The following is a 13,077-nucleotide window of genomic DNA, read 5'->3' as shown; positions in this document are numbered from 1 at the left end:
TGTAGGAATCCACTTAGTATAAATAGGGTATAGATTTCAAGAATGTATGTAAAGTTATTCTTAATAAAATACATTTAAAACCAGTTGTACAGTGAAACAGTATGCCTATTTTGTGATAAAGATACATAAGATTCTATGCATCTTCTCTAATAGGAAAATTTAAAAAATACTTCCTTGTGACATCTTCCATGAAGGTATAATAACTATACTCGTACAGCTAATGGTAAGATAGATTACTGAATTAGCTCGTATTACAGGTTGGGTTTTTTACCTAGTGAATGAGATAAGATTGAAAACCAACTTACAAAAAAATAACTGATTGTCCTTGGAAGGAACTTGACAAATGGGAATAGAGAAAACTTCTGCTGCTTTCACAGAATTTATGTTTATCTGGCATAATGATTAGTTACTAATGAAATACTGGAAAATCCCACCCATCTAGTGGGTAAAAACAATCAATGCTATAAATAAATGGTAAAAAAGAATGGTAGCATTAAATCATTCATAACTTATATTTTTATTACATTTTGATTTGAACAATTGCTTGTTTGACATTACTATATTTATGATAGTGTACTGAGCCTATGGTGTAAAGGAATTGCCTACTTGGCATACATTTTGAAATCAACATCCTGCTTTCAGTAGTTAAAGTAGTGGAACACCACGGTGTGTTAGAAATTATTTTGAGGGAATATTAGCTGTCCTCTTGAAATGCAGTGCTGGGTCTGAGTGCAGTCCTTGTGGTACATGTGGTAAATAGGTGTGGCCATGCCGGAGAGGCGCTACTATAGTGTAAGTATGGGAAGGCAAGGGGAGAAGTGGTGGGAACCATTGCTCTAAATAGATAGGGCAAGACTGTGGAATAACTGAGGGACACAGGAAGTGAAATGACTTGCTTAAAGACTTACAGCAGGTCACTGGGAGAACGTGGGATAGAATTATGTCTCTGAATGGCCATGTGTGACTAAAATGCTATAGTTGTGAGATGTCACCTTCTGAGAATTTAGTGGCCTGATTTAAACAAAATTATCTTTTGGGGAACATAGATCTTTAAGAATTTAATAAAGAAATAAAAGAAATGGCAGTTTCTGCCCTGGGGTTTTTTTTCTCTCCCACTTTCTTGATTTTCTGTGGCTCTCAAACCCAAGCTTTAACAAGCTGCAGTAGCAAGAAATTATGATAAAGTTGCTTAAAGTCCAGAAGGAAAGCAGTAGAATTCAGAAAGTAGAATTGGAATACATAGGTTTCTTTAAAGGAGATGACACACAGAGGCAGAGTATACAGCAGGACAGCACCAGCAAGCTCTCCTTGTAGAGCTGGACCTGGCAGAATTCATCACCACCTCCTTTGCCTCCAGGAGAACTGACCTCCTTATGGGCTAGCATGGCAGGAGGGGGTTGAAAAGGACATGGCAGCTGGATGGAACCTCAGGGAACTTGCCGGTAACCTTGATAACATGACCATAATCTTGTGAAGGGATGTGGCAGGACTGCAGATGCTTCTGTTTTGTTCTAACTTAAACAACAGCTATGGAGAGGTTGTAAAACTTTAATGTAGGGCATTTAAAGATTAAAAAAACAAAGCAAAACAAAAAACCCCAAACCAGCAGAGAAAATAATTTCAGTACCACACTGATCTACAGCAAGATCCCTACATGAAATGTGTTTACTTCTGAGGCTGGAGTTGCCTCTGAGTTTTCAGTTGCTTTGTGAAATACCTTTTACAAATCTGTGTGAGTTGTGTAGTGTCTATCTTTGTTGCTCGGGAGTAAATCTGTGGGTCAGAGACAAAATGTGTCAATGACTTTAGTATTAGTAGTGTTGAAGCTGTGATGATCTCACAGTATAAAGCAAAATAGATTTGTATGCTCGAAAGCTTATCTGTTTTTCCTCACTGTATCATTTGGTCTAATAAAAAGTATGGTTCCCTACAAATGTAGCCTGCTGACAGAGCAGTTTAATGGTGTCAGGATCACCTGGGTGAGTTTAAAAATAAAAATTGATTACTCATAGCTGTTAAAACACAATTTAATACTTGACATAATTAATTTTCAATAAATAAACATTAATTGTGATAATCACTCATAAGAATTATTTAAAATACCATTACTTTTTATTTAGGCAACATTTCTAACAATATACTAATTTTCAGAAACAGCATGGAAAAATTTCTATGATGTTAATAAATAAGGAACTGAAATACGAATAAGAAAATGGGAGAATATGGAACCAATTTCAATCACAGATTTGCTCTTTTTTAAATTATGTGAATGTGCTTGAGGGGAGGGAGAGAGGGAAAGAGGAAGTAAGGGAGGGAGAGAGATAGATAAGTGTCGCTTTGGTTTGGATAATTCAGTATCCCCAGTGCTGCTAAATGCTGTCATGAAAGACTTCCCCCCCCACCCCAATGCACAGGAATTAGAAGAATATTTAATATTACATTTCCTGTGTAAATAAATTGAGTTGGGTTATATAGTAGCAGATGGAGCACAGAAGTTCAGTTGGTTTATTTTGACTTGCATTTCTAATATTTTTTTCTCCTTGTAGCAAGGGTAACAATTTTGTGCCACATTCATTTTACATACACAGTGCTTTTCAGCATTGTGCTTGCACACCTCATAAGCTGCTTAGTAAGCTACGTCAGCTGAGTGCAGCACCGCCTTTCTTCAGGAGCATCAACCTTTTTAATTCCAGACTCCTTTCTGCGGGTGGGTCACCAGCGCTAATTGTGTAGCAGTCGTCTCCAGGTAGCACATCTGTACTGCTATTATTGGTTTTGTGTATGCTTGCAGCTGTACTTTGTACGTGCACCGTATATACTGAGGCAAAATGAAAGTAAGTTCACTTGTAATAATTCTGGTTAAACTTAAAAGGGGTTGATGTATTTTGCTTCAGCTAAACATATGTATAGCTTCCTCTCCGTGCGCAAGTCACTATGACCACTGTACAAATAACAGGTAGTTCTCTGTATTGCCTCTTTTTCTTCTTTTAAATCCACCTATGATCTACTTATGGGCTTGCTGAATTTCAAAGAAATCTTTGCATTGATTACAGAAGAAGTAGAATTGTATCCTTGAATATAAAGTCTTGTGTATCTCCGTGGAGTTTTGTGTGTAGAAGTGATAAATCACACAGAATGCCTGATCACTGGCTTCTTGAAATTCCCTCCAGTTAGTGTGACTGATTTGTTTATGTGCTGCCTTTGCCAGACCAGTGAATTCTCCCCCACCTTACCCTGTCCCAGTGTGACCGTCAGCACAATTAGTGTTGACAGCTACTATCATACTGTCTGTTTCTCCATGTGGGGTTTAGATGCTTTCCATGCTACGGCAGTATGGCTGGGCATGAAATTGTGATGAAATTACAACTAATACAAAAGGTGGCAGCCTGTCTCCTTTGTAGCCTGGGCCACTGTGTGCACATAACCAGCCCATGCCGAAGTGAAGGACTTGGTGCTTATTCCCATGGCGTTTACTGGTAAATCTCAAGATTAACTACATCACCCCCTGAAGCTTTGGCATGAATGTAGTGTTTGCAGCAAAGCAAGCTACCTTTTCATTTTTGCTTGTAGAAGCAGGAGAGGATTTTGCTGGATATAAAATAGGTACAGATGTGATGATGCTTTTGGACAAGGTAGTGAAAGGAAGTAGCATTTTCTTCAGTTTCAGATCATTTCTTCTGGGCTCTCTGTCTTCATGCCCCACTGGGCACTCTCAGCTCCAAAACTTGGACTGAAAAGGACAGGTGTTTCCAAAATTATCTCTGAGTTCCTGATAGAGACAGGAACATAATAAAAGATAAGTCAGTGGCATTTTCCCTTTTTTATTTGGCTTTTAGAGATTTTTCTTCTGCAGGGAGTTGCAATAGTTTTAAAGGCAAAACAGAACTGGGGCATTCCCAAGGACTTAGCTTGTAAACTACGACCGAGAGAACTCTTTCCTCTTCAGATTTCAAGATTGAGTGTTGTCTGCTAGCCAACATATAATGCAAACTGCCAATGTGCACCTTTCATCAAGGAAAAAGCTGTAAAATTTGATTATTGCTTTAAAAATTAAAATTAGTAGCATTTGTGTTTCTCTTAGCGATGCATATGTTGGTAAGATTCTAATAATAAATCCCACAGAAATCAAAAAGTTGTTTCAAACCAAAGTGATCATTAAATCTATATACATGTTGCATACTAGGTATTGGAAGAGCAGTTCATTTTCTATGTTTTCTGTGAGGCTGATCTCATTATAGTCAAGCTAACTGTCTAAAATACCTGGGTTGCATGGTCCGCTGGCTGAATTTTTATAAACAAAGAGAATGCAGATTAAGGGGAATATTTTTCTAAAAGAATCACTGCAGACTCTGATATTAGAATGGAGGAGATTCTGGTAGTGTTTAATTCCCCTTGGTTAAAGTGCCATTATTTTGCCACAGTGTCATTTTATTGCCATGTACCATATTTACTGGAGATGTAGCTGTTAGCGGGGGAGCAGAAGATGTACAAAAATGCAATATACAATCCTTTCTCTTTGGTAGGTAATACATTGTGAAGCTGAGAAAACCTCAAAGACATTTTTTCTTTTTTTAAAACAGCTGTTGCAACATACTTTCTTTTACCCATCCACTATGAGTACTGAACACTCAGATGCTTATAGTATTTTAGTGTAGGTTGTTAAACTTTCTAGGACTGAGATGCACAGCACATGTTGCTGTCAGCTTGTCATTAGAAGCAATTGTGATGTGCTTATAGAGGAAAAAGTAGTGATGTCTTTAAATGTGGGAGACCAGCTGTGTTTATGGCACTGCTGACGAAGTCCAGTGTGACTTTGAGCAGGTCCTTCTTTTCCTTCCCTTGAAAATGAAAATATATTCCTCTGCGTCATAGAGGTTGAGAAAAATAGACTAGTATTTGCAAAGGGCTCAGCACACTGATGAGAGCCAGGCAACTTCTGAGGTAGGCATTTCCAGGAGCTGGGCTATAGCAGCTTTTCAACCAAGCAGATAAGTATTTTCATGTGTTAAAAAAGGAAGGAGAACACAGCACATTTTATTTGTCATATATGGATAAGTTACAACTTCTGAGTCATGGCCCTGAAAGCTGAGTTGCATGAATTTTTTGGGGGGGTTGTTTTTTGGGGATTATTGTTGGGTTTTTTTTGCTTTTTTGAGGAAGTGCCCTTAGGTATACAGATTAATTGGAGGACTATATAAAGAAACAAAAATAATGGAGTAATAGAAGCTTCCCTTTCAATCTCTGAGCAAAACTGCAATGAAGTTCCAGCCAACACCAAGTATGACCTCTTTAGAATGTATTATTTAAATGTCTGATGGATCTCCACACTGACTTTCTCACAAGTTTTTACATCAAATTTAATTTCTTTCCTTTTCTCTGAAGCACAGTATAAGAAAATGAAATGATCATATAGGCCTCTGAAATAAGGGGGGTGGTTTAAAGTACTCTGCTTGAGTTGCGTAGAATCCTATCTACTGCATAGTAAAACATCTTTTTCAAAAGTAAGAGAGATCTCTGGGATGAGATCAAGGCTCTAATGAAGGCTTTTAAGAATGATTTCAGAGCTTTTATTTGAGACATTCTGTTGAAGAGCAGGGAGATGGGAAAACGATCTTCATGTGACAATATGAATACAACACCGTATTAGCTAACAAAGCTCTGTCTCTTCAAGCTGAAGAAAAAAAATCCCTGAACCCTCTTTTGCAGTGCTTACTTTCATTTTCCCCTATTCTGTTTATTTGATAGTTGATGTGTAGGGGAATGTGTATGCATGTTTTACTCAGATGGTTTGCAGACTTTTTGCTGACCGTTTCATTGTGTCTTACAGATCAGTGTTCCTCAGACAATAGTTGAGAAACACTAGTCTAATACTCTAGCCAAAGATTCTTTGACATACAGCAATAAAGGGGAAATACCACCGTCAGTATAGAGTATGAAAAAAAATTTCTTTGGCATACTAGCCTGAAAAAAACTGAGAAGGAAGGGGGAAGATCTCAATACTTGTCAAAACATTGATAGAAAATTCAGGAAAGGTCTTAATTTTTCCAGACTGATTTGCTCTAGGAAAAGAACTGAACTATTAGTATACAGCAAAGAAATTAACTAATGTCCAAGTTTACTGCCAAGAAAAAAGAAAGGTGGTATTTTAACTAATATGTTTAACACCCCTGATTTCTGATAAAATAGATGAAGAGTGCTGTATGATGGGGTTGTGAGTCCTAGAGTAAGAGAGGGACAGGCTGTATGGGCCTGTTGGATAGAATCTCTGCCAGAGGTGGGAACACCTCTGTTAGGTGCAGCTTATGGAGAAAGTAGCCAAGAGGTTAAGTTGGAATCAGCACCTTCTCCAGGAAAGTTTTCTTTACAGCAGGCTGTGAGTGGCTCTTTGCTAGCAGCTACCTGGGGTGCTGACTTGCATGTTGGCATCTCTGCAAAGCATTGTCCCAGACTGAAGCCCCAACACAAGAACTCAGAAATAATACAGAAGTAAAAAAAAATAATAATAAAAAAATCTCTGCTAGAACATAGATACAGCCACTCTTGCTGTCAGAAGTTCTGTTTATCTTAAGAACAAATTTGTAACAACACTTAAAACTAGGAGAAAAATCATCCGATACTAGCAGTATGTGGGGATCTGACAAATTTTAAAAGCAGATGGTCTAATTGATGAGATTTGCGAAAAGAAACTTGAGACAGGATTCTAAAACATGGTAGAATAAAAGGCAGTGAAGCTGCGATTTTTGTCTCATCTCTTTGCAAGGAGAAGGGCTAAATTTAAACTTTAGTTTGAATCTCACATTTAGGTGCAGGAATGTTTCCAGTTTATATGAATAGTTAGCCTATGATTAGGATGCCAAGGGTGGGTTAGCTGGAAATGTGCATCAAGTTTGTGATGTAGAACAGTTCTGATGTCCAAGGAGAGATTCTGTTAACGTCAGTTTTTCTTAGACAAGGTATGTAGTATGTTAATGAAGGGGTTTTTTTAAACTATTCAAATCTAGTAGAGACAAACTTAAAAAATATATTGGCAGAAATGACTGATGGAATATTCTTATCTAAAAAATAGCTGTGCAAATCAGCCTATCCTCATGAATACTTATAGAAGTTAATAAGAATAACATCAATAGGGTTCTCTGATGTTGTAATAGGTTTCTGTAAGAAGTGCTTTGAAAAACAGAATTTAGTAGAGTGATGTTCTTTGTATAGATATTTGAGGCATCCCATGAAGCTTAATGTAGTTTTAAAAAGAGGGAGATTGTTTTTAAAGAAAGCAAATCTAAACGAAGTTTTAATTTACTGTTACAATTTTGTGGGGTTTTTCCTAACTGGGATATACAGGCAAAGAGATTAATTTGAAAACTACATAGGATTTTAGACATGATTCAAAAAAGTACCTTCATGTCACGCTAGGATGGCGTGAGTTGTACATTAGGTTAAAACGTTGTTTTCTTTTTTCTGATAGGTCATTGCTTGTGAACAACAGTATGACTACTCGTATGATGCTCGATGTGACGTATGGTCCTTGGGAATAACAGCTATTGAACTGGGGGATGGAGACCCTCCTTTATTTGACATGCATCCGGTGAAAACCCTTTTTAAAATTCCAAGGTATGGCACTAGATGGCTCTCTTCACTCACTAGTTTGTTCAAAGGCAATCTATACAAAGGAGAAATACTTGGTACGTACTTCAAATTGTAAGAACGTCTTATAGGAAAAGACATTACAAAGCTGTAATATTAAAGACTACTTTTTTTTTTCAACCTGACTTCTACTATAATTTATATTTAGAATGCCTTGAAATGATAAAGACTTATGTATTTATAGTATTCTTATTTTAGAACATAAAATCATATAATATCAAGGTACCTCCCTTCAAAAGTACTTTTCTTAGCTACTATTGATGAAAGCATTTGTTTCAAAAGAGGAAGAAGCCAACATCTGTAACTGTTGGATAACATTTTAAAATGATATTCCAAGAGTCTTAGGCTTGTTTTACTGTGGAAGAAAACCACACAGGTTTGACAGTGCTATAAAGCAGTTGCAGCAAACTGTAGTCATAATTTATTTTTTCATTTACCCAAGGATGTTAAAATGTGAAGATTTGAATTGCCATATGTGGATATGAAAAAGGGATAGAATTTCCCTCTATGTATAGTTATGTAAATCAGCTGTATTATTTCATGCTCTCTATTTTTGGTTTGATTTTTTTGAGTTTTCCTGAATAAGTTGAGATTGACAGTGTAAAGTAGAGTTTAACAACAGAACAGTTGTAATAATAGAAGAAATATAGAAAGAATTTGTCTGTCATTGATTAGACTGGCATATACTTGTCTTTTCCATATCTTGCTCATAAAGAATTGCCACTGACTGATAACAGTTTAAAACCTTCAGCAATACAAGTGTTTGACCTTTTGTTATCTGCACAGTTATCATAGGCTTTTAAAATTTCTTCTGATTGCAATTTGCATTTCTGATTAAGTCTATTTATATGCAGATGAAGTTGTGCTGGGTTCTGCATCATACAGTTATCTCCTCCTACCCAGCTCAGATGTGAACTGCCACCACAGTTTCCAAAATTGTTCATATTGAAGCAGCGGTTCATCTTGTTGCCTTTGCACAAGTGTAAAACAAGTCCTGGCAACAACAGCAATTAAGGCAGCAAGGGGGGCAGATTACTAAAGCAATGTCTATAAATTTTATCAACATTCAGAACAGTTTAAAAGGACAGAAGTCATACCAAAAGTAACAGGAAACAATAGGAAGATCCATAGAATAGGGCACATAGAGGCTTTGATTTCTATCTGTAGTTTATCTTTCCCTATTTGCTGTCGCATCTCTGCATGACACAGATAATTCACCTTTGTTTTGCTATCTAATGAATTAAATAATGGGTGTATTTACTGAATAGAATGGTAGCAATTTTTAAGTCAAAAGATTTTCCTCTGCTTTGCATTTTATAACTCTGCTACTGGTAACTATGCATTCACGTTAGATAAAGTAGACTATGATGAGTGCTGGATGGCATAAGGGCCTGGGGTATAGGAGCTAGAGCTTCTCTCCTGTTACTTTTTTGAAGTCAGTTCAGAGGGATAGTAAATATGACCAAAAGGTGCATTGTTTAGAAGTAATCTTAGTACAGTTCCCAATATCTGTGCTGCAATTCACACATTTTAAACAGCGTTTTCAACATGAGCACTGAGGCTTTTCTCAGGTTGAAAGTATTTCTTGCAAGCACTGGCTGTTGAGTGCTTAAGCAGCGACATACAGAAGCATTGTAGCTCACCTTCTGAGACTGTTCAATCCAAAATCCTCTGAGCTCAGAGATCTGGCATCTTTACACTTTTTGCTTTCATGATAATATCTGTGTCTGAAGTTATGAATGCAAATGTTAAGCTATTTGGTCATTTTTAGGTAGTTAGTGTCCTTGAGTATCATCTCTGAATTTATCCAATACAAATTCTCACCCACTTTAACAAAGAAACCTACAGGGTAGCTATATTTTATGGGAAGAACTCTCTTTTTGTGTGCCACTCGCTACCTTTATTTGGTAACCCATAGCTGCCTTAAGAGAAGAGGAAAGGTATAGTCAATCCCTATTTCCCCTCTTAACATGACTTCATTGTAAGATCCAATCAAAAGAAAATGAACCTTCCTGTTTCCTTTCCTTTTTCTTTCTTTTTCATTATTGCTTCTCAGTTTCTTGCCCAAGGCTTTCTCTGCATCCATTGTGCATTTGAGCCAAAGCACTCAGCCCTAGTTTTTGGCTCAGTTGAGACTACAGACTCTGAACTAAACAAGTTTCTTAACTGAGGCTAGCACTTGTCATGTCTCCAGAGGCATTTGGGCTGTGCACAGGGATCTTCATGCCTTAAAATTGCTCTGCTGATACCTGCAGTCAAACAGCTTAGCTTAGGGTGGGGTGACTGAGAGGCAGTATATTCATGCAGCTGAGGGGTGGTAACTGCTAGTGCCTGCCACCTCCTGCTTTCTGTAGGAGGCTGCGTGCCTGAGCTTCACTTACTGTGGGCTCCGTTCAACATCGTTGAAATCAAGATGTAATTCTGCGCATCTAGTGAGATGAGGAAGGGCTCGCTCAGCTAACTGCCCTCAGGTCACGAATGGTGGCAGCACTGCTCTCAAATGAAGTCTGGAGCTTACTGCTCCTGAGGGGTATAGTGGGAAAGAACTTGTTCAGCTAGGTTTTGCTTTCACCTGGAAAATGTCCTTTAGCAGCAGGTTAGTAGTTTCCAAAATTAGGTCACAACTTCAATGCGCCATTCAAACCACATTAATATTGGAGTGCAACAGAGCTGAATACTGAGTCACACACTTCTAATTCTGGGATTCTGGAGGTAGTTTCTAGACTTGGGTTGGGAAGCAATATAACCTTATATACCTCCAGCCATTCTCTAATTTCTGACAGAGACATAAACAATTTAATTTGTTGATAACAGCTCCTCTTTCAGCTGTGATTTCTTATGGTTTGATGTGAAACTGACAAATCAGATTCCAGCTACTGTTAAATGAACTAAATGCACTAATACCAAATGACACCAAAGCATGTTGCACAGTGATGGTGGTGTGGCTGTGGTACCTTATGGTCAAGCACCATATCTGGAAGTGTAAAAAGCTACTGCAAATAACGAGCAGTAAATTTAATGGGCTGTTGATTTACTGCATATATCTGATTTCTGTATGTGTTTTCCCAGGATAATTTTTGTTGACTGGGCTGATTTGATGTTAGTTTGGAGAAGAAGAGGTGAAATCGCTATTCACAGTTAACAACGCTTGGACACCACTCAGGCAGAGAGTTACCAGGAATTATTTCCTTTTTCCCTTACATTCTTGACTACAGTTGATCCATATCTTTCTATTTATACTCCCTTCTGGATGATAGATTGGTCTGTTTTGCATGCTGCTGATTTCTTTACATTAGCAGAAAACTTTGCAATAGTTTTCAAGTTTTGTTATCAAGCACCAAATAATCTGTTCTCTTGAATATACTTAAAAACATTAGTAATGGCAAAATTGCCAAAGCTAGATGCAGAAGTCTGTGTGTGTGTTTCCACAGAATTCTTCCATTCTCAAGCAGGGAATAAAGTACTTAAGTTTCTGTGTCAATTTAGTCATTGGCTTTTTTTCTAAAGACAGCCAGTAACTGTGCCATGAGCCTTAGCACTGAGTTTCAACTTAGTGAGTTGTGGAGTTAGGCCTTAGTCTTAAATGAATATAATTGAAATCAGTGAGACTTTACTTTGACTTTATAGGGTTTGACTCAACCATTGAATGAATGATTTTGTACTAACAGTTACTGCAGTTACATACGCCCAAGATCTTTGGAGATGTCTTCTTGCATAGAACTCAAGTCAAGGATTAGGCTTTCACTGTTTTCATGTGCTAATTTAAGCAGGAAAATAGGAAAAGCTAACAGTAGCCAAACATCCTACACTGTTTGTGTTCTGTAAACAAGAAGCAAATAAGGTATTATGTTACGAGTTACAAAGCCTAATGTTCTTCCAATAGGTAAGAAATTACATATCTCTATACTTTCCAGTTGTAACTATGGAAGGGATGAGTGACAGTGTTTTAGAAAATTAAATACTCCGCAAAGCATAGTCAAAATTTCAGTCCACAGGAAGCTCTCTGGTGGAATGAGAACTTTATTCCCAAACCTTAGACTTCAGTTAAACTTACCTCTCCAGCTAACACAGGCCCATGTCTGAATTATGTAACTTGAAGCAGGGATGGGCTAAGTTCCAGGCTGAATGGCTCAGAGGTCTGTGAAGGAGCATGTCTGTGGATACATCATGGACCCCAAGTTGTTTGGGTCATATGGCATTGTGGGAAGAGGAGGCATCTTATGCTCATTTAAATCCAGATCTATTTTCATAATTTCTATTTGAAATACTTTACATTCCCCTCTATGGAGGACATTAATGGAAAACAACATAATCTCACAATAAAACATTCCAGTTGCCTTGAACATTCTCTCTGTCTCTGATCAGGATCCTGTCTGATAAAAGTGTTTTGTTTGAAGACAGTCCTTAACAGGACATTGTGGATAACAAGACCTCAATTGTATCTCTGTCTCTTTGTCTTCTCCATCTCCTGAACATGAGCAGCAACTCTCTTGTCCAATTGCTGTGCTTTTTGGAATAAAGAACATGATTTATCCTTTCTTATTTGCAGTTTTCTCCCCCTATTTTGTCCAGGGTAAGAATTCTATTATGAAGATTCTAGTGAAAGGTCCATAAGTGCTTCTGTTAGATGAATAGTGTTAGCTGAAAGACTGCAAATGGATGTGTTGCTTCTTGTCCTCCGTTTTTCGTGTGTTTTAAACTGTAACTACAAACTGCCTGCAGTGTGGAGTGGGTGCCGTGTGTGCACTGGTGATCCAACACTGTTGATCCTTGCCCTGAATCAGATGCATTGACACTGTTTGTCACATCTAGAATTCTGTCTTGCAGCTACCAGAAGTCTCTGTTTGAACAGAACTGTAGAAAGTTTCCTTTCATTAGTCAAGCAACATAAAATGTGATTAGAGATTGAATTTATCTCAACAAAATAGCTGATTTCCAGAGGGCAGGTGAACTCTCAGAATTCACCAAATGTCTCAAGTAGATGTGAGAAATGGGTGATCTCACTGTGCTGCACTTCCCTGGAAATCTGACCAGTGCTTTACAACAGGAGATGCTGGATGCAGAGCACTTTTGAAAACACCGGGGTTTAGGGTGTACAAGTATTAACTTCATACTTTTGATAATATGGTCTGAGCTGTGGGTCAGATGCTTAAGCATCTTCCAGTGGTTTATCATTTTTGTCCTACAGAAAATGTAGTGTCTGCAGCAAATATCTGACAGCAAAAGTGGAGTGAAAAAGAAAATACCAGTTAAATTTTAAGTCAGATGTTTCATTATACACTAGCCTTCTGGACTTTATTTCTGTAAGTATTATGTGCATTTGGAAGAGGAGGGTATACGAGTTCATGGACTAATGCAATTTAAAAAATCTCTTTCATTCATGAACATTTTATTGCATGAATGTGCAGTGTCTTGGAAACAGCTGTAATACCGCAT

The 13,077-nt window shown here is 37.6% G+C and overlaps 1 protein-coding gene across 16 annotated transcripts in view; it reads left to right on the top strand.

The window, feature by feature from the left end:
* UBR3 (ubiquitin protein ligase E3 component n-recognin 3) overlaps positions 1-13,077 on the top strand; it is a 333,487-nt gene that overhangs the window by 167,439 nt on the left and 152,971 nt on the right. For all 16 annotated transcript variants that reach the window (XM_080398882.1, XM_080398880.1, XM_080398881.1 and 13 more), the window contains one exon: positions 7,463-7,608. In XM_080398882.1, coding sequence (XP_080255008.1) covers positions 7,463-7,608 — 146 coding nt within the window. The remainder of the gene's footprint in view (positions 1-7,462; positions 7,609-13,077) is intronic.

This window comes from Falco punctatus, assembly GCF_963210335.1.
Source record: "Falco punctatus genome assembly, chromosome: 8".
Lineage (NCBI taxonomy): Eukaryota > Metazoa > Chordata > Aves > Falconiformes > Falconidae > Falco > Falco punctatus.
The sequence above is the reverse complement of the archived record's forward strand: the minus strand, read 5'-3'. Positions and strand labels throughout refer to the sequence as shown.